This window comes from Oncorhynchus keta, unplaced genomic scaffold (genome assembly GCF_023373465.1).
Source record: "Oncorhynchus keta strain PuntledgeMale-10-30-2019 unplaced genomic scaffold, Oket_V2 Un_contig_15569_pilon_pilon, whole genome shotgun sequence".
NCBI classification, from domain to species: domain Eukaryota; kingdom Metazoa; phylum Chordata; class Actinopteri; order Salmoniformes; family Salmonidae; genus Oncorhynchus; species Oncorhynchus keta.
Genome location: NW_026279389.1, coordinates 53375 through 78460, shown reverse-complemented (window position 1 = coordinate 78460; position 25086 = coordinate 53375). Strand labels below are relative to the sequence as shown.

The 25086-nt window shown below is 47.6% G+C and overlaps 1 protein-coding gene and 1 long non-coding RNA gene across 4 annotated transcripts in view; one reads left to right on the top strand and one right to left on the bottom strand.

Annotated features, from left to right (window-relative positions):
- The window catches only part of LOC127919025 (E3 ubiquitin-protein ligase pellino homolog 1-like), a 46974-nt gene extending 29689 nt beyond the window's left edge, over positions 1–17285 (top strand). For all 3 annotated transcript variants that reach the window (XM_052502368.1, XM_052502367.1, XM_052502366.1), the window contains exons 5-8: positions 1177–1374; positions 2164–2352; positions 10546–10746; positions 15271–17285. In XM_052502368.1, the coding sequence (XP_052358328.1) occupies positions 1177–1374; positions 2164–2352; positions 10546–10746; positions 15271–15732 (1050 nt within the window). In that variant the 3' untranslated portion in view covers positions 15733–17285. The remainder of the gene's footprint in view (positions 1–1176; positions 1375–2163; positions 2353–10545; positions 10747–15270) is intronic.
- A 73-nt stretch (positions 17286–17358) lies between these two features.
- Positions 17359–18165, bottom strand: LOC127919024 (uncharacterized). Its single transcript, XR_008101687.1, has 3 exons — positions 18016–18165; positions 17826–17854; positions 17359–17591 (listed from the first exon to the last, which is right to left on the bottom strand). It is a non-coding gene; the product is annotated as an uncharacterized LOC127919024 (long non-coding RNA).
- Between the last annotated feature and the right edge of the window lie 6921 nt (positions 18166–25086).

Here is a 25086-nt window from a genome sequence, read left to right as displayed (position 1 = left end):
ATTCCCCTCTAATCAGGGACTGATTTAGACCTGGGACACCAGGTGGGTGATTCCCCTCTAATCAGGGACTGGTTTAGACCTGGGACACCAGGTGGGTGATTCCCCTCTAATCAGGGACTGGTTTAGACCTGGGACACCAGGTGGGTGATTCCCCTCTAATCAGGGACTGGTTTAGACCTGGGACACCAGGTGGGTGATTCCCCTCTAATCAGGGACTGGTTTAGACCTGGGACACCAGGTGGGTGATTCCCCTCTAATCAGGGACTGGTTTAGACCTGGGACACCAGGTGGGTGATTCCCCTCTAATCAGGGACTGGTTTAGACCTGGGACACCAGGTGGGTGATTCCCCTCTAATCAGGGACTGGTTTAGACCTGGGACACCAGGTGGGGGATTCCCCTCTAATCAGGGACTGGTTTAGACCTGGGACACCAGGTGGGTGATTCCCCTCTAATCAGGGACTGGTTTAGACCTGGGACACCAGGTGGGTGATTCCCCTCTAATCAGGGACTGGTTTAGACCTGGGACACCAGGTGGGTGATTTCCCCTCTAACCAGGGACTGGTTTAGACCTGGGACACCAGGTGGGTGATATTAATGATCAGGTAGAACAGAAAGGCTCCGGACCTCGTAGGGTCAGAGTTGAATATCCCTGCCCTGTATAGTGCACTACTTTTTAACCAGGGGCCATAGGGCTCTGTAGTGCACCCTATTCCCTAAATAGTGCACTTCTTTCAACCAGGGGCCATAGGACTATTAGGGAATAGGGCGCCATTTGGGACCTATGCATATTGTTATATATTTATGTGAATGTATTGGCTTGTGTTTGTACTTTCAAATGTGTTGTGTGTTAACTAGTTACAGTATGAAGTTAGTAAGTATTGTCTGAGTCAGAATGACCCATAGGGCAGGAGCCTGTTTCTGTGAGGCAGTCTGAAGTACAAGTAAACCCCCTTGATAAGACATGAGTTATGAGCATAAATAACATACTACCTGTTTTGAATGGAATTAGATTTAAATCTACCTGTGCAGTCAATGTCTCTAAACACATTTACGTCCTCTGTCTTTCTCTCTCCCCATTTCTCTCCCTCTCTCTCTGTCTCCCACATAAAGTCAACCTACTTGTAACATATTGTATTTTCTCTCCCACCGTTCCCCTCCCTCCCTCCTCCTGTCAGATTGGTCGTTCCACAGAGAGCCCTATAGACTTTGTGGTAACCGACACGGTGGCAGGGAGCCAGAGTAACTCAGACACCCAGTCAGTCCAGAGCACCATCTCTCGCTTCGCCTGCCGTGTCATGTGTCAGAGGACGCCCCCCTACACCGCACGCATCTACGCTGCCGGCTTCGACAGCTCCAAGAACATCTTCCTAGGGGTGAGTGGGGAGGGGGGAGGGGGTGAGTGGGGCGGGGGGAGGGGGGGGGGGGGAGGGGGGAGGGGGGGGGGGTGGGGTGAGTGGGGGGGGGGGGGGGGTGAGTGGGGGGGGGGGGGGGGGGGGGGGGGGGGGGGGGAGTGGGGGGAGGGGAAGGGGGTGAGTGGGTGGGGGAGGGGTGTGTGGGGGGGGAGGAGAGGTGTGTGTGTGTGAGTGGGTCGGGGGAGGGGGTGAGTGGGTCGGGGGAGGGGGAGTGGGTCGGGGGAGGAGAGGTGTGTGGGGGGGGGTGAGTGGGTCGGGGGAGGGGTGAGTGGGTGGGGGAGGGGTGTGAGTGGGGGGGGGAGGGAGTGGTGTGGGGGGAGGGGGTGGTGGGTCGGGGGAGGGGTGAGTGGGTCGGGGGAGGAGAGGTGTGTGTGGGGGCGGGGGGGGGGGGTGTGTGGTGTGTGTGTGTGTGTGTGTGTGGTGTGTGGGTCGAAAATGGGGGAGGTGTGTGTGGGTCAGGCGGGGGGGTGTGTGGGTCGGGCGGGCGGGGGGTGTGTGCGTTGGTTGGGGCGGGGGGTGTGTGTGTGTGTCTGTGTGTGTTGGTTGGGGCGGGGGAGGTGTGTTGTGTGTGTGTGTGTGTGTGTGTGTCACTAAAATGAAAATGGGGGGGATTTTCACCTCCCTCTATGATTTGTTAAAATGTTCAGAAAGGTACATGCATACCACACAGTACAGTAAATCTTGACACTATAAAGAAAATTAACAATTTACTTTCTATTTCCCTCTCTAAACCCCCCCCGCCCCCGTCAGGAGAAGGCGGCTAAATGGAAGACGTGTGACGGTCAGATGGACGGGCTGACCACCAACGGCGTGCTGGTGATGCACCCTCGCCACGGCTTCACGGAGGACTCCAAACCGGGCGTCTGGAGAGAGATCTCCGTCTGCGGTAACGTCTTCACCCTCCGAGAGACCCGCTCCGCTCAGCAGCGGGGCAAGATGGTGAGACACACACACACACACAGGGCAAGATGGTGAGACACACACACACACACAGGGAAAGATGGTGAGACACACACACACACACACACACACACACAGGCAAGATGGTGACACACACACACACACAGACACACACACACACACAGGGCAAGATGGTGAGACACACACAAGATGGTGAGACACACAGGGCAAGATGGTGAGAGACACACACACACACACAGGGCAAGATGGTGAGACACACACACACACACAGGGCAAGATGGTGACACACACACACACACACACAGGGCAAGATGGTGAGACACACACACACACACACAGGGCAAGATGGTGAGACACACACACACACACACACACACACACACACACACACACACACACACAGGGCAAGATGGTGAGACACACACACACACAGGGCAAGATGGAGAGGGGTAACGTGAAAACACATTCTACTTTAAAGAGAGAGAGAGAATGAGAGAGAGAGAGAAATATGATTCCACAAGTGTTTTTATTCACTACTTGTTAGCAATTCCAAATGGCAGCGCAGGTCTTTATCAAGCATCATCCCACCTCTCCTCTTTCACCTCTCTTCCTCTCCTTCTCTCATCCCTCTCCTTCTGTCATCCCTCTCCTTCTGTCATCCCTCTCTTCATGTCTCCCGATGCAGCAACAAATGAACGAGTACATTATGTGGGTTTTCAATAGTGAAGAGTTAACCATGTGTGCTCCAGCATTAAAGAACCCACTTCCTATTTCACAGCTGATTGGCTGTTTTAGAAACTGGGCGGGCACCAATGGAAACATCTTCATATTTATCTGTCTTAAAAGGAAATCTAAAAAGGCATTAAATTAGATTTGTGTCCTTTCCGATCTACACAACCTATTTTTCCAAATGAATAAAAATGAAATGTATTGATTGTGTGTCTTCACAGCTCATACTTGGTGGAATCACCGTTTGACAGTCGTTACAGCTGTTAATCATTCTGAATAAGATTCTACCAAGCTTGAACAACTCTTAGCCCACATTTTTTTTTTTTTTTTTTTTATTTTTTTTATTTAACCAGACAAGTCAGTTAAGAACACATTCTTATTTTCAATGATGGCCTGGGAACAGTGGGTTAACTGCCTGTTCAGGGGCAGAACGACAGATTTGTACCTTGTCAGCTCGGGGATTTGAACTCGCAACCTTCCGGTTACTAGTCCAACGCTCTAACCACTAGGCTACGCTGCCGCCCCATGAAAGTAAGGCCTGAGGGAGTGTGGTATATGACCAATATACCATGGCTAAGGGCTGTTCTTAGACACAAAGCAACGCGGCAGAAAGAGAAAAATTTTGCTCCGGTCTTGTAGTTTTGAACGGGTTGGGCTGGAGACGAGCGTTGTCCTGCATTGTAAAGGTGCAACCACGGAGACACAACCATGCTCTGTGTGTTTCTATGGCAGTGGCTCTGGTATAGCTAAGCCCAGAGCCATACAGTACCAGGGGTTCTGGTATAGCTAAGCCCAGAGCCAGACAGTATCAGGGGCTCTGGTATAGCTAAGCCCAGAGCCAGACAGTACCAGGGGTTCTGGTATAGCTAAGCCCAGAGCCAGACAGTATCAGGGGCTCTGGTATAGCTAAGCCCAGAGCCAGACAGTACCAGGGGTTCTGGTATAGCTAAGCCCAGAGCCATACAGTACCAGGGGTTCTGGTATAGCTAAGCCCAGAGCCATACAGTACCAGAGCCTCTGGTATAGCTAAGCCCAGACCCATACAGTACCAGAGCCTCTGGTATAGCTAAGCCCAGACCCATACAGTATCAGGGGCTCTGGTATAGCTAAGCCCAGAGCCAGACAGTATCAGGGCTCTGGTATAGCTAAGCCCAGAGCCAGACAGTATCAGGGGTTCTGTCTGTGCTAAGCCCAGAGCCAGACAAAGTAAAATTATCTGGTATAGCTAAGCCCAGAGCCAGACAAATGTACCAGCCTGAGAACACTGGTAAAACTAAGCCCAGAGCCATAGTGATACCAGGGTTCTGGTACTAGCTAAGCCCAGAGCCATAAAGTACCAGGGTCCTCTGGTAAAGTTTCCCAGCGCAGATTTCCTCAGGCCTCGGCACACACGGTTGGGAACCACGGAGCTACCAGAATGCCATAGCTAAGCCCAGAGCCATACAGTACCAGAGCCTCTGGTATAGCTAAGCCCAGACCCATACAGTACCAGAGCCTCTGGTATAGCTAAGCCCAGACCCATACAGTACCAGAGCCATATATTAAGAAATAAATGACTCTGGCTAAATCTCATCAGACTTGTCTGTGCTAACAGTTTTCACAGACAAAGTAAAATTATACAAATGACTTTTGTTCCTGATGCTCACCTCTCAAATGTAACATCAGCCTGAGAACACTGGACCTAAAACAACCACACAGATATAACCAAGTGATGTTTAATGTTTCACCTGACCGCCACTAGTGCTCCCAAGTCAAAAGTCCACTGGTCTCGTTAATAAGTGTTTAAAAAATAAAGTTTCCCAGCGCAGACTTCCTCAAGGCCTCGGCACACCGGTTGGGAACCACGGATCTACAGAATGCCACAGGAAAATGACCTCTTGAATAATGTAATGCAGTCACCTACCTTCCCTGTGCCCTCCTGTATAAAGTAGTGCAGTCACCTACCTTCCCTGTTCCCTCCTGTATAAAGTAGTGCAGTCACCTACCTGCCCTGTTCCCTCCTGTATAAAGTAATGCAGTCACCTACCTTCCCTGTACCCTCCTGTATAAAGTAAGTGCAGTCACCTACCTTCCCTGTTCCCTCCTGTATAAAGTAGTGCAGTCACCTACCTTCCCTCCCTGTATGCAGTAATGCAGTCACATCCTTCCCTGTATAAAGTAATGCAGTCACATTCCCTGTTCCCTCAGCTGTATAAAGTAAGTCACATTAATAAAGGGTGCAGTAATGCAGTCACCTCCTTCCACAGCTGTAATGCAGTCACATTAAAACCTCCACACAGCTGCAGGGTGCAGTAATGCCATGGTGAAGAAGAACAATACCACTTCATCATTTATCCTGAATTTAAAGGGGCAATCTACAGCTTAAACAGAAACAAGTGTCACCTTTACTGATGTGGTAAACAGCCGAGGGAGGGGCTGGAGAAATAGAACCACTCATGTTCACAGACAGAGTTATGGATACGAGGACTGACCATCCATGATGTCCAACGGATAGTTTTAACCATGTTTTGAGGCTATACAGTGTTTGTTTACATTTACCTTGTTTACAAACAGCGAAGGATAACAAGCTTATATTTGGAATTCTGATGAGGTACGACAGTTGAACTAAGCTAATTAGGCACTTTATAAGTTATATTCTTCAAGACTCAATGGGTATTATATAAAACAAAAATTTGTCCAAAAATGTACGTACAGTATCAATCACAGATTGCTCCTTTTTAATCTGCAACTTTTCAGCTCCAAATGAAGAAGCCTGGTAAAGCCTTAGCAAGACCCCTTTACTGGTCAAAACATTTATTTAAGGAAAAAGGCAAACTTAGGACAAGAACATGTTTAGGCCTTTGTCTTCTCCTTGACATGTCTTAGGTTTAGTGTGAATGTCAGTGATTTGAGGCTTTTGTCTAGTTGATTTGTGGCTGTAACCTATGGCCCAGCCTGTAGTTGTACATTTAGATAGTAGTATTTACAGGATATATGACAGTACGTGTCTATGTTAAATGGGATGTGACTGGTTCTGTGTGTGTGTCCGTCGGTCGGTCAGTAGAGGACTCCGTCCACCAGGCAGGTGACTGGGGAAAACAGAAGAGGTCAACACTGCAGCATGGTGTCCTACAGTATGCCCTTCACACACACACACACACACACACACACACACACACACACACACACACACACACACACCACCAGAACCCAGTGCCAGTGGGCCTGTTTGTCCTTCCCCAGTCTGAGTGTTCAGGGTTGAAGTGATTGTAATTAAGGATAGACCCATAGGAGAACACACTCACACCCTCCCCAGGGCCTGGAGTCCTTACAGTATGTGTTGATAAAAGTCTGCCTTGATTTATAATGAGAGTGTGACATGATTAATGTGTGTGTGTGCAGGAGATGCCAGTGCTAGTGTGTGTTTGAGACAGGATGTGAGCTTGGTGTCGTGTTTGAGACAGGATGTGAGTTGGGTGTAGTGTCGCGTAAGAGACGGGATGTGAGTTTAGTGTCTTGTTTGAGACGGGATGTGAGTTTAGTGTCTTGTTTGAGACAGGATGTGAGTTTAGTGTCTTGTTTGAGACAGGATGTGAGTTTAGTGTCTTGTTTGAGACAGGATGTGAGTTTAGTGTCTTGTTTGAGACAGGATGTGAGTTGGGTGTAGTGTCGTGTTTGAGACAGGATGTGAGTTGGGTGTAGTGTCGTGTTTGAGACAGGATGTGAGTTGGGTGTAGTGTCGTGTTTGAGACAGGATGTGAGTTGGGTGTAGTGTCGTGTTTGAGACAGGATGTGAGTTGGGTGTCGTGTAAGAGACAGGATGTGAGTTGGGTGTCGTGTAAGAGACAGGATGTGAGTTGGGTGTCGTGTAAGAGACAGGATGTGAGTTGGGTGTCGTGTAAGAGACAGGATGTGAGTTGGGTGTCGTGTAAGAGACAGGATGTGAGTTGGGTGTCGTGTAAGAGACAGGATGTGAGTTGGGTGTCGTGTAAGAGACAGGATGTGAGTTGGGTGTCGTGTAAGAGACAGGATGTGAGTTGGGTGTCGTGTAAGAGACAGGATGTGAGTTGGGTGTCGTGGTGTGTTTGAGACAGGATGTGAGTTGGGTGTCGTGTTTGAGACAGGATGTGAGTTGGGTGTCGTGTTTGAGACAGGATGTGAGTTGGGTATAGTGGTGTGTTTGAGACAGGATGTGAGTTGGTTGTGTTGTCGTGTAAGAGACAGGATGTGAGTTGGTTGTGTTGTCGTGTAAGAGACAGGATGTGAGTTGGTTGTGTTGTCGTGTAAGAGACAGGATGTGAGTTGGTTGTGTTGTCGTGTAAGAGACAGGATGTGAGTTGGTTGTGTTGTCGTGTAAGAGACAGGATGTGAGTTGGTTGTGTTGTCGTGTAAGAGACAGGATGTGAGTTGGTTGTGTTGTCGTGTTTGAGACAGGAGTTGTGTGTGTGTGTTTGAGACTGTGTGTGTGTGAGTGTGTGTACCAGCTCTCCAACCTCCATACAGAGATGTGGAGAACAGATGGGCTAGCCTGCCATCTACAGGGCTATACGAGACACTACACCCCTTCAACACTGTGCTCCTTAAAAGGAGAGATGATACTCAGAGATGCACAAAGTAAACAGCAATATTGTCCGGTCCATTTCCTCAACAACTAAGAGCGTGCGGCTAAACTTCTCCACTGTTTTGGTCCCGTAGCTCACACCTTGTAGCAGCGTGAAGAGCACCTGTGTACATGCACAGATACTCAGTGTGACTGAGAGCGTAAAGTCATGCACAGATACTCAGTGTGACTGAGAGAGTGGAGTCATGCACAGATACTCAGTGTGACTGAGAGAGTGGAGTCATGCACAGATACTCAGTGTGACTGAGAGAGTGGAGTCATGCACAGATACTCAGTGACTGACCGAGAGAGTGGAGTCATGCACAGATACTCAGTGTGACTGAGAGACAGTCATGCACAGAGTCATGCACAGATACTGTGTGTGACTGAGAGAGTGGAGTCATGCACAGATACTCAGTGTGACTGAGAGAGTGGAGTCATGCACAGTGTGTACTCAGTGTGACTGAGAGAGTGAAGTCATGCACAGATACTCAGTGTGACTGAGAGAGTGGAGTCATGCACAGATAGACAGTGTGACTGAGAGAGTGGAGTCATGCACAGATACTCAGTGTGACTGAGAGAGTGGAGTCATGCACAGATACTCAGTGTGACTGAGAGAGTGGAGTCATGCACAGATACTCAGTGATGACTGAGAAGTGGAGTCATGCACAGATACTCAGTGTGACTGAGAGAGTGGAGTCATGCACAGATACTCAGTGTGACTGAGAGAGTGGAGTCATGCACAGATACTCAGTGTGACTGAGTCCCGTGGAGTCATGCACAGATACTCAGTGTGACTGAGAGAGTGAGTCATGCACAGATACTCAGTGTGACTGAGAGAGTGGAGTCATGCACAGATACTCAGTGTGACTGAGAGAGTGGAGTCATGCACAGATACTCAGTGTGACTGAGAGAGTGGAGTCATGCACAGATACTCAGTGTGACTGAGAGAGTGGAGTCATGCACAGATACTCAGTGTGACTGAGAGAGTGGAGTCATGCACAGATACTCAGTGTGACTGAGAGAGTGTGAGTCATGCACAGATACTCAGTGTGACTGAGAGAGTGGAGTCATGCACAGATACTCAGTGTGACTGAGAGAGTGAGTCATGCACAGATACTCAGTGTGACTGAGAGAGTGGAGTCATGCACAGATAGTCAGTGTGACTGAGAGAGTGGAGTCATGCACAGATACTCAGTGTGACTGAGAGAGTGGAGTCATGCACAGATAGTGTGTGACTGAGAGAGTGGAGTCATGCACAGATACTCAGTGTGACTGAGAGAGTGGAGTCATGCACAGATACTCAGTGTGACTGAGAGAGTGGAGTCATGCACAGATACTCAGTGTGACTGAGAGAGTGGAGTCATGCACAGATAGTGTGTGACTGAGAGAGTGGAGTCATGCACAGATACTCAGTGTGACTGAGAGAGTGGAGTCATGCACAGATAGTCAGTGTGACTGAGAGAGTGGAGTCATGCACAGATACTCAGTGTGACTGAGAGAGTGGAGTCATGCACAGATAGTGTGTGTGACTGAGAGAGTGGAGTCATGCACAGATACTCAGTGTGACTGAGAGAGTGGAGTCATGCACAGATACTCAGTGTGACTGAGAGAGTGGAGTCATGCACAGATACTCAGTGTGACTGAGAGAGTGGAGTCATGCACAGATACTCAGTGTGACTGAGAGAGTGGAGTCATGCACAGATACTCAGTGTGACTGAGAGAGTGGAGTCATGCACAGATACTCAGTGTGACTGAGAGAGTGGAGTCATGCACAGATACTCAGTGTGACTGAGAGAGTGGAGTCATGCACAGATACTCAGTGTGACTGAGAGAGTGGAGTCATGCACAGATACTCAGTGTGACTGAGAGAGTGGAGTCATGCACAGATACTCAGTGTGACTGAGAGAGTGGAGTCATGCACAGATACTCAGTGTGACTGAGAGAGTGCACAGAGTCATGCACAGATACTCATCAGTGTGACTGAGAGAGTGGAGTCATGCACAGATACTCAGAAAGACTGAGAGAGTGGAGTCATGCACAGATACTCAGTGTGACTGAGAGAGTGGAGTCATGCACAGATACTCAGAAAGACTGAGAGAGTGGAGTCATGCACAGATACTCAGAAAGACTGAGAGAGTGAGTCATGCACAGATACTCAGTGTGACTGAGAGAGTGGAGTCATGCACAGATACTCAGTGTGACTGAGAGAGTGGAGTCATGCACAGATACTCAGTGTGACTGAGAGAGTGGAGTCATGCACAGATACTCAGTGTGACTGAGAGAGTGGAGTCATGCACAGATACTCAGTGTGACTGAGAGAGTGGAGTCATGCACAGATACTCAGTGTGACTGAGAGAGTGGAGTCATGCACAGATACTCAGTGTGACTGAGAGAGTGGAGTCATGCACAGATAGTCAGTGTGACTGAGAGAGTGGAGTCATGCACAGATACTCAGTGTGACTGAGAGTGGAGTCATGCACAGATACTCAGTGTGACTGAGAGAGTGGAGTCATGCACAGATACTCAGTGTGACTGAGAGAGTGGAGTCATGCACAGATACTCAGTGTGACTGAGAGAGTGGAGTCATGCACAGATACTCAGTGTGACTGAGAGAGTGGAGTCATGCACAGATACTCAGTGTGACTGAGAGAGTGGAGTCATGCACAGATACTCAGTGTGACTGAGAGAGTGGAGTCATGCACAGATACTCAGTGTGACTCAATATCTGCTCTGCTATTCGTGGCAACGTCATATCGCTGAGTCTCAGTTTACATTTTGTTAAAGTGTAATCATCTGAACGTTTTGAAAGTAGGTTTAATGTGTGATGTTACTTTAACGCAAGTTCTGATGAAATGACGCGTATTGTTGTGTGTTTTGAAAATTGTCCCCTCTCCCCTCAGGTAGAGGCAGAGAGCCAGGAGCTGGTGGATGGCTCTCTGATAGACCTGTGTGGAGCCACGCTCCTGTGGCGCACGGCCGAGGGCCTGAGCCGCACCCCCACCATCAAACACCTGGAGGCGCTACGTCAGGAGATCAACGCAGCCCGGCCCCAGTGTCCCGTTGGCTTCAACACCCTGGCCTTCCCCTCCATGAGACGCAAGGCGAGTTCCCTCCCTGATGCAATGACAATACAATAGAAAATATGCCCCCACCCCACCCCCAAAAAATTGGTTGCCCCAGCGGGAATCAAACACAGACCCTGGTGTTGATGGCACCATGCTCATTTTTATATTTTTATTTCACCTTTACTTAACCAGCCAGAACATTTACTCATTTGCAGCTGACTCCTGGCCAAGATAAAGCATAGCAGTCATGAACAGACACTCAGAGTTACTGACAGTGGAGTCATTTAGCAAGATAACACAGTCTTAATGGGCAGTCATATACAGAGGGAGTCATGCAAAAGGCACTGAGGAGGTAGTCATGCGATATAATAGACAATTTTGCAGATTAACTCTGGTGATAAATGATCAGAGTGGAGTCATGCACAGATACTCAGAAAGACAGAGAGTGGAGTCATCATGTACAGGTAGAGATATTGGTCATGCAAAAGAGCTCAGAAAAGTAAATAAATCAAAACAGTATAAAAACAGTAGTCACTGAGGTAGGGAGTCATTTAGCAGACTATTTACCAGAGTGACTAGAGTAGGGAGTCATGCAGCAGATACTCAGTGTCCAGAGTCACTGAGTAGGTGTGACTGGTGAGGGAGTCATTTAGATCCAGTGTGACTCAGTGGAGTCATTTACAGATACTCAGTGTCACTGAGAGTACTGTCATGCACAGATACTCAGTGTGACTGAGGTGTTGGTCATTAGGGATGACTCAGTGAGACTGAGACCTGCTGGAGTCCAGAGTCACTACAGTAGGTGAGTCATTTAGTGACCAGTGAACTGAGATAAGAGAGTACCTCATGGACTTGTAGTGACTGAGCCAGTGGGTCACTGCACAGGGAGTATGTAGTGAGGGCCAGACTAGAGCATACACAGATCCAGTGGTGTGACTAAGGTGAGTTAGTGACAAAACGGATGGACTGTGAGTCAGACTACATCCAGTTTGTGACTAGAGTGTTGGAAGTCATTTTGTAGATGACATTATCCAGTGTCACTGAGGATCAGTAGGATAGTCAGTTTTTAGCAGACTTCTTGATCCAGAGTCACTACAATAGAAAGTCAGACTCTGGATTTGATTTTTGATTGGAGATCTTTGATGTGAGTCTGGAAGGAGAGTCAGTCTAGCAGACTCCTTATCCAGAGTCACATACAGTAGGAACCATCCAGGGTGTTAGACTGCTATCCAGAGTCACTGCAGTAGGGAGTCATTTGAGCATGATTTGGTTTTATCCAGTTTCACTACAGTTGGAGGTCACGGAAGGAGTGCTGTATCCAGAGTCACTACAGTTTGGAGTCATTGGATAGCAGACTGTCTTATCCAGAGTCACTACAGTAGGGAGTCATTTAGCAGACTCTCTTATCCAGGGTCACCCGCAGCAAGAGCAACATCATTGATAGAGTCACTATACAGAGAAAAGAGTCAGTGAACCCTTAGCAGACCCTCTTATCCAGATGTCATTTGACACACTGAACTAGTCTGGTAAAATTGTCAGGCAAGGCAGCAGACTCTGTTATCCAGAGTCATTACAGAGTCTTATCCAGAGTCACTACGAGGTCATTTAAGACTCTCTTATCCAGAGTCACTACAGTAGGGAGTCATTTAGCAGACTCTCTTATCCAGAGTCACTACAGTAGGGAGTCATTTAGCAGACTCTCTTATCCAGAGTCACTACAGTAGGGAGTCACGGTAGCAGACTCTCTTATCCAGAGTCACTACAGTGGCATTTAGCAGACTCTCTTATCCAGAGTCACTACAGTAGGGAGTCATTTAGCAGACTCTCTTATCCAGAGTCACTACAGTAGGGAGTCATTTAGCTCCTCTCTTATCCAGAGTCACTACAGTAGGAGTCATTTAGCAGACTCTCTTATCCAGAGTCACTACAGTAGGGAGTCATTTAACAGACTCTCTTATCCAGAGTCACTACAGTAGAGTCATTTAGCAGACTCTCTTATCCAGAGTCACTACAGTAGGGAGTCATTTAGCAGACTCTTTATCCAGAGTCACTACAGTAGGGAGTCATTTAAAGGAGAACTCTCTTGGGTCATTTAGCAGAACTACGGTAGGGAGTCATTTAGCAGACTCTCTTATCCAGAGTCACTACAGTAGGGAGTCATTTAGCAGACTCTCTTATCCAGAGTCACTACAGTATGGAGTCATTGGAGACCTCTTATCCAGCCTCACTACAGTGGGAGTCATTTAGGAGACTCTCTTCTCCAGAGTCACTGTCAGAACTTTTTCCAGGAGTTGGAGTCATTTAGCAAACTTCTGCCTGAAGAAGTCATGGCCTTAGCTCACTGACAGTGACTGCAGACTCTCTTATCCAGAGTCACTACAGAGGGAGTCTTCCCTGAACAGTTGCATATCCAGAGGGAGTCATCACGTCACTATTAGGGAGTCTTTGCAGTCCTTATCCAGAGTCACTACAGTAGGGAGTCAGGGGTTGGAGCCAAGGGCTGTATCTGTTCTTATCCATTTTTGAGTCAGACTGCTTATCAAAATGTAGGAAGTCACTTTTAAAGCAGACTCATCTTATCTGAGTCATGAGGGAGTCAATGTCCTTCCAGGAGTCACTACAGGGCCAGGTCATTAGAAAGACCTCTTATCCAGAACAGTGTTTTAGGGAGACTTTTACAGTCACTGAGGGGTGGTCATTTGAGCAGACTCTCTTATCCAGAGTCACTACAGTGGGGTTCACTGGTAGAGACTCTATCAACTGAGCCAGACATTTAGTCATTTAGCAGACTCTCTTATCCAGAGTCACTACAGTAGGGAGTCATTTAGCAGACTCTCTTATCCAGAGTCACTACAGTAGGGAGTCATTTAGCAGACTCTCTTATCCAGAGTCACTACAGTAGGGAGTCATTTAGCAGACTCTCTTATCCAGAGTCACTACAGTAGGGAGTCATTTAGCAGACTCTCTTATCCAGAGTCACTACAGTAGGGAGTCATTTAGCAGACTCTCTTATCCAGAGTCACTACAGTAGGGAGTCATTTAGCAGACTCTCTTATCCAGAGTCACTACAGTAGGGAGTCATTTAGCAGACTCTCTTATCCAGAGTCACTACAGTAGGGAGTCACTTAGCAGACTCTCTTATCCAGAGTCACTACAGTAGGGAGTCATTTAGCAGACTCTCTTATCCAGAGTCACTACAGTAGGGAGTCATTTAGCAGACTCTCTTATCCAGAGTCACTACAGTAGGGAGTCATTTAGCAGACTCTCTTATCCAGAGTCACTACAGTAGGGAGTCACTTAGCAGACTCTTATCCAGAGTCACTACAGTAGGGAGTCATTTAGCAGACTCTCTTATCCAGAGTCACTACAGTTAGTGGCTAGGTGGGACAACCACATCTCAGTCATAGTCAGTACATTTCTCCTTAATAAAGTAGCAATCAGTAAAGTCAGAGCTAGTAGGGAAAGACCAGTTGTAGAGAAGGCAGCAGGGGGTTTCTGTAGAGAAAGACCAGTTGTAGAGTAGAGAAGGCAGCAGGGGTTTCTGTAGAGAAAGACCAGTTGTAGAGAAGGCAGCAGGGGTTTCTGTAGAGAAAGACCAGTTGTAGAGAAGGCAGCAGGGGTTTCTGTAGAGAAAGACCAGTTGTAGAGAAGGCAGCAGGGGTTTCTGTAGAGAAAGACCAGTTGTAGAGAAGGAAGCAGGGGGTTTCTGTAAAAGACCAGTTGTAGAGTAGAGAAGGCAGCAGGGGTTTCTGTAGGGAAAGACCAGTTGTAGAGTAGAAAGGCAGCAGGGGTTTCTGTAGGGAAAGACCAGTTGTAGAGTAGAGAAGGCAGCAGGGGTTTCTGTAGAGAAAGACCAGTTGTAGAGTAAAGAAGGCAGCAGGGGGTTTCTGTAGGGAAAGACCAGTTGTAGAGAAGGCAGCAGGGGGTTTCTGTAGAGAAAGACCAGTTGTAGAGAAGGCAGCAGGGGTTTCTGTAGAGAAAGACCAGTTGTAGAGTAGAGAAGGCAGCAGGGGGTTTCTGTAGAGAAAGACCAGTTGTAGAGTAGAGAAGGCAGCAGGGGTTTCTGTAGAGAAAGACCAGTTGTAGAGTAGAGAAGGCAGCAGGGGTTTCTGTAGGGAAAGACCAGTTGTAGAGAAGGCAGCAGGGGGTTTCTGTAGAGAAAGACCAGTTGTAGAGAAGGCAGCAGGGGGTTTCTGTAGAGAAAGACCAGTTGTAGAGAAGGCAGCAGGGGGTTTCTGTAGAGAAAGACCAGTTGTAGAGAAGGCAGCAGGGGGTTTCTGTAGAGAAAGACCAGTTGTAGAGAAGGCAGCAGGGGGTTTCTGTAGAGAAAGACCAGTTGTAGAGAAGGGAGCAGGGGGTTTCTGTAGAGAAAGACCAGTTGTAGAGAAGGCAGCAGGGGGTTTCTGTAGAGAAAGACCAGTTGTAGAGAAGGCAGCAGGGGGTTTCTGTTCTATATGTTTTCTGATGTATCCAGGTGTTTTGTTGTTGCTGTATGTGTTGCTGGTGACTCTTCCATTCTCCCCTTATGGGATTACTTACGATGTATCTCATCTACTGTAGGACACCCCAGATGAGAAGCAGCCGTGGGTCTATCTCCAGTGTGGCCACGTCCATGGTTACCACAACTGGGGAAGCCACCGGGACAGAGACAGGCTGGACCGGGACAGAGACAGGCTGGACCGGGACAGAGACAGGCTGGACCGGGACAGAGACAGGCTGGACCGGGACCAGGAGGAGAGGGAGCAGGGCTGGAGCAGGGAGTGCCCTATGTGTCGAGCCACTGGGCCGTACGTTCCCCTCTGGTTGGGCTGCGAGGCAAGCTTCTATCTGGACACGGCTCCGCCCACCCACGCCTTCTCACCGTGTGGTCACGTGTGTTCCGAGAAGACGGCTGTGTTCTGGAGTCAGATCCCGCTGCCGCACGGAACACACACCTTCCACGCCTCCTGTCCCTTCTGCGCCCAGCAACTGAGTGGCGAGCAGGGATACGTTAGACTCATCTTCCAGGGCCCTCTTGACTAGGGGGACTATTTGTCCTTGGTCGGAACTACTTTCCATTTTGGTCGCAAAGGAACGACGCTTAGAACCTCCAACTGCCTGGGATTTTGGGGCGGGGGGGATTTCTGGAATGTTCTCTCCGTTTCTGTTTGTATCTCTGTGCTTTTAAGTGACCCTTTTCTATTTTTGATTTTTATTGGGAATGAAAACAAAGATTTCTATATTTTCATGTGAAACAAGAAGAGAAAGAAACCAACACTACTGGGTGATATCATTTAGATTTCTGAAAGAACTGTAAACTTTATTTATCTATTATACTAACATATGACCACACATGGGTTTATTCTCCTTTACTGTATACGACTTCAAGTCCTTTATTTCTGCCCAGACTTCATAGTAACTCAACCAGAAAATGAAGATAAAGCTACATTAGTTATCCTCCTTTACTCTACTTGGTCAATGTGCTTCACTTCAATACTCTTTTTAACATTTTTATTGTGCTATTAGCCTATAATAATCGCAGATCTCAAGTTCAAGGGTCGTATTCAGTCGAAGCTGAACGGAAGCAAACAGGAAGGGACCTACCTCCATTGGTCTAATGAGAAACGTTTGTTTTCCGTTGCAAAACGTTTTGCTACGGTATGCAGTAATGAGTACGACCAAGGTGTGTTTTGGGGGTTCAGTTTTGTGTATAGTGGTATGCGTCGTGCCCCCCCCAACCCCCCCCATCATCATGGATCTATTGAGTATCCATGACAACGTCCTGTCGTATTGAAACCTCTGTGTTGTCTGTCTGATGGGGAGTTCTGGCTGTGTGTAAGGGGGTGAAGTTTCCCCTAAGTACAGATCCAGGATCAGCTTCCCCTCCCCCAATCCTAACCTTAACCATTAGTGGGGAAAATGTGAAACTGACTTAAGATCAGCATCTAGGGGCAACTCCACCCAACACCGTGTTATAACTGTTCATTTTTTCCCACAAGGCATTGCCATGACCTTTCACAGTTGAAGCAATAGATTTGGATGCAGACTGGGGTTTGTAGTCCCGTGAGTGAGTATGTCAGACAGCCTTTTCTGACGGTCTTCTCCCTTCAAAGCACAGGAGTAGAAACCAACAAGCCCAAACTGATGTGATGTAGTCGTTGGAGAGGTGTGTGAGCAAATTGTAGTGGTTCCGCATGCGTGAGTTAGAGCCTCTGTGTATGTTCTGATACTCTGCTCTGATTGGTTCGATAGATTGACAGCTATGTGATTGCTGTCTGTAGTTTTGATTGAGTGTTGAACACACACACACTGTTGCCTGTGTAAAGACAGACGGGTCATGTTGAATGTCATTCTCTTCTTGAGTATCTAGACGTCACGATAATTCTGAATGAAACAGTATTTATAGGGACAAAATACCTCAGTGTAAAGTAGTCCTGAACTTCAACCTTCAGGATTTAGTGGTGTAGGGGGCATTACATAGTATTTGTCTATGGATGGTATTTGATCATGTTTTCACTGTATGGGTGTGTATTTAGTGTACAGTGTGTACAGTATGAGTGTGTATTTAGTGTACAGTGTGTACAGTATGGGTGTGTGTTTGTGTATTGTATACAGATACAGAGTATCTCCACTGCGCTCTGAATCTGAATGATACTCACCTCAGGAGAACACACACACCTCTGTCTGCCGTATAGACACACCACACACACATACACACACACCCCTGTCTGATCTATAGACACACACACACACCTCTGTCTGCTGTATAGACACACCACACACACACACCTCTGTCTGCCGTATAGACACACCACACACACACACCTCTGTCTGCTGTATAGACACACCACCCACACACACACACACACACACCCCTGTCTGATCTATAGACACACACACACCTGTCTGTCCCATAGATACACACACACACACACACACACACACCTTGTCTGATCTATAGACACACACACACACACTCTGTCTGCTGTATAGACACAACACACACACACACACCCCCTGTCTGATCACACACACACTCTGTCTGATCACACACACACCTGTCTGTCCCATAGATACACACACACCTCTGTCTGCTGTGTAGACACACACACACACACACACACACACACACACACACCTGTCTGTCCCATAGATACACACACACCTCTGTCTGCTGTGTAGACACACACACACACACACACACACACACACACACACACACACACACACCTCTGTCTGCTGTATAGACACACCACACACACACACAACCCTGTCTGATCTATAGACACACACACACCTGTCTGTCCCATAGATACACACACACACCTCTGTCTGCCATATAGACATTCAAACAGACACTCCTCTGTCTGGCCCATAGACGTCCTAACAGACACTCCTCTGTCTGGCCCATAGACGTCCTAACAGACACTCCTCTGCCTGGCCCATAGATGTCCTAAGAGACACTCCTCTGTCTGGCCCATAGACGTCCTAACAGACACTCCTCTGTCTGGCCCGTAGACGTCCTAACAGACACTCCTCTGTCTGGCCCATAGACGTCCTAACAGACACTCTCTCCTTGCAACAGACTTCAGAGGATACCTCATCGGTAGTTAAAGGTGTCTGTCTTGTCTTCTACAGCCCACTGTCCACAGCCTCATGTTTATACTCTGTAGGTACGCAACACAAGCCGAGCCAAATGGCTGTTAGGGTTTATTGTGTAGCAAAAATATGCAAACGTGTTCAGCCCTGCAATTTGTAAATACACAGGATCACCATGTTGTGTTGTGTTGGGTGTATAATACTCTTAACATTTTTTAAAATGATTTTAATCATTTTAGTCAATAGATTCTTGCTACGTAAGCTTAACTTTCTGAACATTCGAGACGTGTAGTCCGCTTGTCATTCCAATTTCCTTGCATTAGCGTAGCCTTTTCTGTAGCCTGTCAACTATGTGTCTGTCTATCCCTGTTCTCTCCTCTCTGCACAGACCATACAAACGCTCCACACCGCGTGGCCGCGACCACCCTAACCTGGTGGTCCCAGCGCGTACGACCCACGTGGAGTTCCAGGTCTCTGGTAGCCTCTGGAACTGCCAATCTGGCCAACAAGGCAGAGTTCATCTCAGCCTATGCCTCCCTCCAGTCCCTTGACTTCTTGGCACTGACGGAAACATGGATCACCACAGATAACACTGCTACTCCTACTGCTCTCTCCTCGTCCGCCCACGTGTTCTCGCACACCCCGAGAGCTTCTGGTCAGCGGGGTGGTGGCACCGATCCTCATCTCTCCCAAGTGGTCTTTCTCTCTTTCTCCCCTTACCCATCTGTCTATTGCCTCCTTTGAATTCCATGCTGTCACAGTTACCAGCCCTTTCAAGCAACATCCTTATCATTTATCGCCCTCCAGGTTCCCTCGGAGAGTTCATCAATGAGCTTGATGCCTTGATAAGCTCCTTTCCTGAGGACGGCTCACCTCTCACAGTTCTGGGCGACTTTAACCTCCCCACGTCTACCTTTGACTCATTCCTCTCTGCCTCCTTCTTTCCACTCCTCTGTCTTTTGACCTCACCCTCTCACCTTCCCCCCTATCACAAGGCAGGCAATACGCTTGACCTCATCTTTACTAGATGCTGTTCTTCCACTAACCTCATTGCAACTCCCCTCCAAGTCTCCGACCACTACCTTGTATCCTTTTCCCTCTCGCTCTCATCCAACACTTCCCACACTGCCCCTATCGGATGGTATCGCATGTGTCCCAACCTTCGCTCTCTCTCCCCCGCTACTCTCTCCTCTTCCATCCTATCTTCTCTTCCCTCTGCTCAAACTTTCTCCAACCTATCTCCTGATTCTGCCTCCTCAACCCTCCTCTCCTCCCTTACTGCATCCTTTGACTCCCTATGTCCCCTATCCTCCAGGCCGGCTCGATCCTCCCCTCCCGCTCCGTGGCTCGGGATTTCATTGCGAGCTCACAGAACAGGGCTCCGGGCAGCCGGCGGAAATGGAGGAAAACTTCGCCTCCTGCGGACCTGGCATCCTTTCACTCCCTCCTCTCTACATTTTCCTCCTCTGTCTCTGCTGCTAAAGCCACTTTCTACCACTCTAAATTCCAAGCATCTGCCTCTAACCCTAGGAAGCTCTTTGCCACCTTCTCCTCCCTCCTGAATCCTCCCCCCTCCCTCCTCCCTCTCTGCAGATGACTTCGTCAACCATTTTGAAAGAAGGTCGATGACATCCGATCCTCGTTTGCTAAGTCAAACGACACTGCTGGTTCTGCCCACACTGCCCTACCCTATGCTCTGACCTCTTTCTCCCTCTCTCTCCAGATGAAATCTCGCGTCTTGTGACGGCCGCCCAACAACCTGCCCGCTTGACCCTATCCCCTCCTCTCTTCTCCAGACCATTTCCGGAGACCTTCTCCCTTACCTCACCTCGCTCATCAACTCATCCCTGACCGTGGCTAAAGTCCCTCCCGTCTTCAAGAGAGCGAGAGTTGCACCCCTTCTGAAAAAAACCTACACTCGATCCCTCCGATGTCAACAACTACAGACCAGTATCCCTTCTCTCTTTTCTCTCCAAAACTCTTGAGTGCCGTCCTTGGCCAGTCTTGATATCTCTCTCAGAATGTTGAGTCCAAATCAGTCAGGTTTCAAGACTAGTCATTCAACTATGCTCTTCTCTGTATCACGGAGCGCTCAACTGCTAAAGCTAACTCTCTCCCTCTGCTCTCAAATCGGCTGCCTTCGATAGTGAACCATCAGATCCTCCTCTCCACCCTCTCCGAGTTGGGCATCTCCGGCGGCCCACGCTTGTAGATTGCGTCCTACCTGACAGGTCGCTCCTACCAGGTGGCGTGGCGAGAATCTGTCTCCTCAGACCACTGGTGTCCCCCAGGGCTCTGTTCTAGGCCCTCTCTTATTCTCGCTATACACCAAGTCACTTGGCTCTGTCATAACCTCACATGGTCTCTCCTATCATTGCTATGCAGACGACACACAAAATCTTCTCCTTTCCCCCTTCAGACCAGGTGGCTGCATCTCTGCATGTCTGGCAGACATATCAGTGTGGATGACGGATCACCACCTGCTGAACCTCAGCAAGACGGAGCTCACTGCCCGTGATCTCGCCATCACTCCATTGTGTCCTCCTCCCAGAGCGCTAAGAACCTTGGCGTGATGGACAACACCCTGACGTTCTCAACTAACATCAAGGCGGTGTCTGTTCCTGTAGGTTCATGCTACAACATCCGCATAGTACGACCCTGCCTCACACAGGAAGCGGCGCAGGTCAATCCAGGCACTTGCTGTCCCGTCTTGATTACAAGTGGCTGGGCTCCCTGCCTGTGCCATTAAACCCCTACAACTCATCCAGAACGCCGCAGGTCTGGTGTTCAACCTTCCCATTCTCTCACGTCACCCCGCTGCTCTCTCCACTGGCTTCCAGTTGAAGGCTCCGCTACAAGACCATGGTGCTCTGTGAAACGGCACCTCAGTACCTCCAGGCTCTGATCCCCTACACCCAAACAAGGACACTGCGTTCATCTCTGGCCTGCTCGCCTCCCTACCACTGAGGAAGTACAGTTCCCGCTGCCCAGTCAAAACTGTTCGCTGCTCTGGCCCCCAATGGTGGAACAAACTCCCTCACGACGCCAGGACAGCGGAGTCAATCACCACCTTCCGGAGACACTGAAACCCCACCTCTTCAAGGAATACCTAGGATAGGGTAAGTAAGGGTAAGTAATCCTTCTCACCCCCCTTCTCACCCCCCAACAAGATTTAGATGCAAGTGGCTCCACTGGTTGTCATAAGGTGTATGCACCAGTAAGTCTGCTCTGGAGAGCGTCTGCTAAATGACTTAAATGTAAAATGTAAACATCTTGTCTGTCAGCTGTTCTATGGACTTGTCAAAGGCACTGTGTTCCTCTTATTGGGGAACATGTGTAAGTAAGGGCTTTACTCTCTGGTCGTCCCTAAAGGCACTGTGTTCCTCTTATTGGGGAACATGTGTAAGTAAGGGCTTTACTCTCTGGTCGTCCCTAAAGGCACTGTGTTCCTCTTATTGGGGAACATGTGTAAGTAAGGGCTTTACTCTCTGGTCGTCCCTAAAGGCACTGTGTTCCTCTTATTGGGGAACATGTGTAAGTAAGGGCTTTACTCTCTGGTCGTCCCTAAAGGCACTGTGTTCCTCTTATTGGGGAACATGTGTAAGTAAGGGCTTTACTCTCTGGTCGTCCCTAAAGGCACTCTGTTCCCTTTATAGGCCTCTGGTCAATAGTAGTGCATTGTATAGTACAGCCGGGACGTTAAACCGACCATTATCGATACCGGCAATACCGATCATTATCGATACCGGCATTACCGATCACTTATCGTAGGCAGTAACCTATACTAGAGAAATGTGAAGTTTGAAATGAAGTAAGTTTGCCAATATGGTTTGTTAATGGGACAATTGACTGCTACAACCATCTAACTAGTAGTTTAAAGGAGAATAATAGAAACTGTGATGCAGATTAATGTTATAAACAGATTGTTATATTTATCAGTATCGCATCAATTCAGGCAATTTATCACCATATGTATTTTGGTCCACATCACCCGGCTCTACTATATAAGGAACAGGGTGCCGTTTTGGACCCAATGTCTGTCTCTGTATACTGTCTGCATGGTGTCTCTGTTTCTCCATCCCTCTCTCTAGCTCTGGTCCTGGGCGTCAGTGAAGGAAGGCTGAGCAGTAATGTTACCGTGGTCCTTCTGTAGCACAGTTGGTAGAGCATGGCGCTTGTAACGCCAGGGTAGTGGGTTCGATTCTGTCCTGGACCACCCATACGTAGAATGTATGCTCCATGACTGTAAGTCGCTTTGGATAAGCGCTCTGCTAAATGGCATATATTAGAGCAGTAACACCCTGGACCAGAGCTAGAGTATCTCTTCTGTCCGTTGGATTTCTGATGCTTTAAGGAAAAAGCTGAGAATGTTTTCTGATTTTAACAGTTTTTCTACCGACTTTAAACAATAAAGTTTAAAACATGACACGTTTTATATTTTCATTTGTATTGTTTACTCAAATGTTGCCTTTGTATTGTGAATAGCGTTAGCTCAACTCTGTCCTCTTGTGGTTGAAATGGTCGGTGTTATTTCATAGTCACATGATACTAGAGTCGGTCTCCCTCTCAGCATTAATAAATTCATAATCTCTTGTGGAGAGACTCAAGTAACGTCGAACACAATTATTCTCAATTGTTGTAGTTCCGGGTTTCCGAAGTTAACAAGTTCTTGCAACTTCTCTGTGAGAAGAAAACCAGGACATCCTTGGATGAGTTCTGACATCTACATCTTTTCCTCCCTTCGTTTCTACCTCTTTCCTTTCTTCCCTCAGGCCTGTCAGTGCTGCTCCAGAGAGTCAATAAAGATCAGCTGCTCCAGAGAGTATAAAGATGAGCTGCTCCAGGGTCAATAAAGATAAGCTGCTCCAGAGAGTCAATAAAGATAAGCTGCTCCAGAGTCAATAAAGATTAGCTGCTCCAGAGAGTCAATAAAGATAAGCTGCTCCAGAGTCAATAAAGATAAGCTGCTCCAGGGAGTCAATAAAGATAAGCTGCTCCAGAGAGTCAATAAAGATAAGCTGCTCCAGAGTCAATAAAGATAAGCTGTTCCAGAGTCAATAAAGATAAGCTGCTCCAGAGAGTCAATAAAGATAAGCTGCTCCAGAGAGTCAATAAAGATAAGCTGCTCCAGAGAGTCAATAAAGATAAGCTGCTCCAGAGAGTCAATAAAGATAAGCTGCTCCAGAGAGTCAATAAAGATAAGCTGCTCCAGAGAGTCAATAAAGATAAGCTGCTCCAGAGAGTCAATAAAGATAAGCTGCTCCAGAGTCAATAAAGATAAGCTGCTCCAGAGTCTATAAAGATGAGCTGCTCCAGGGTCAATAAAGATAAGCTGCTCCAGAGAGTCAATAAAGATAAGCTGCTCCAGAGAGTCAATAAAGATAAGCTGCTCCAGGGTCAATAAAGATAAGCTGCTCCAGAGAGTCAATAAAGATAAGCTGCTCCAGAGAGTCAATAAAGATAAGCTGCTCCAGAGAGTCAATAAAGATAAGCTGCTCCAGAGTCAATAAAGATAAGCTGCTCCAGAGAGTCAATAAAGATAAGCTGCTCCAGAGAGTCAATAAAGATAAGCTGCTCCAGAGAGTCAATAAAGATAAGCTGCTCCAGAGAGTCAATAAAGACAAGCTGATCCAGAGAGTCAATAAAGATAAGCTGCTCCAGAGTCAATAAAGATAAGCTGCTCCAGAGAGTCAATAAAGATAAGCTGCTCCAGAGAGTCAATAAAGATAAGCTGCTCCAGAGAGTCAATAAAGATAAGCTGCTCCAGAGTCAATAAAGATAAGCTGCTCCAGAGAGTCAATAAAGATAAGCTGCTCCAGAGAGTCAGAGATAAGCTCAATAAAGATAAGCTGCTCCAGAGAGTCAATAAAGATAAGCTGCTCCAGAGAGTCAATAAAGATAAGCTGCTCCAGAGAGTCAATAAAGATAAGCTGCTCCAGAGAGTCAATAAAGATAAGCTGCTCCAGAGAGTCAATAAAGATAAGCTGCTCCAGAGAGTCAATAAAGATAAGCTGCTCCAGAGAGTAAATAAAGATAAGCTGCTCCAGAGAGTCAATAAAGATAAGCTGCTCCAGAGAGTCAATAAAGATAAGCTGCTCCAGAGTCAATAAAGATAAGCTGCTCCAGAGAGTCAATAAAGATAAGCTGCTCCAGAGAGTCAATAAAGACAAGCTGCTCCAGAGAGTCAATAAAGATAAGCTGCTCCAGAGTCCATAAAGATAAGCTGCTCCAGAGAGTCAATAAAGATAAGCTGCTCCAGAGTCAATAAAGATGAGCTGCTCCAGAGAGTCAATAAAGACAAGCTGATCCAGAGTCAATAAAGATAAGCTGCTCCAGAGAGTCAATAAAGATAAGCTGCTCCAGAGAGTCAATAAAGATAAGCTGCTCCAGAGAGTCAATAAAGATAAGCTGCTCCAGAGAGTCAATAAAGATAAGCTGCTCCAGAGAGTCAATAAAGATAAGCTGCTCCAGAGAGTCAATAAAGACAAGCTGATCCAGTCAATAAAGATAAGCTGCTCCAGAGAGTCAATAAAGATAAGCTGCTCCAGAGAGTCAATAAAGATAAGCTGCTCCAGAGAGTCAATAAAGATAAGCTGCTCCAGAGAGTCAATAAAGATAAGCTGCTCCAGAGAGTCAATAAAGATAAGCTGCTCCAGAGTCAATAAAGATAAGCTGCTCCAGAGAGTCAATAAAGATAAGCTGCTCCAGAGAGTCAATAAAGATAAGCTGCTCCAGAGAGTCAATAAAGATAAGCTGCTCCAGAGAGTCAATAAAGATAAGCTGCTCCAGAGAGTCAAT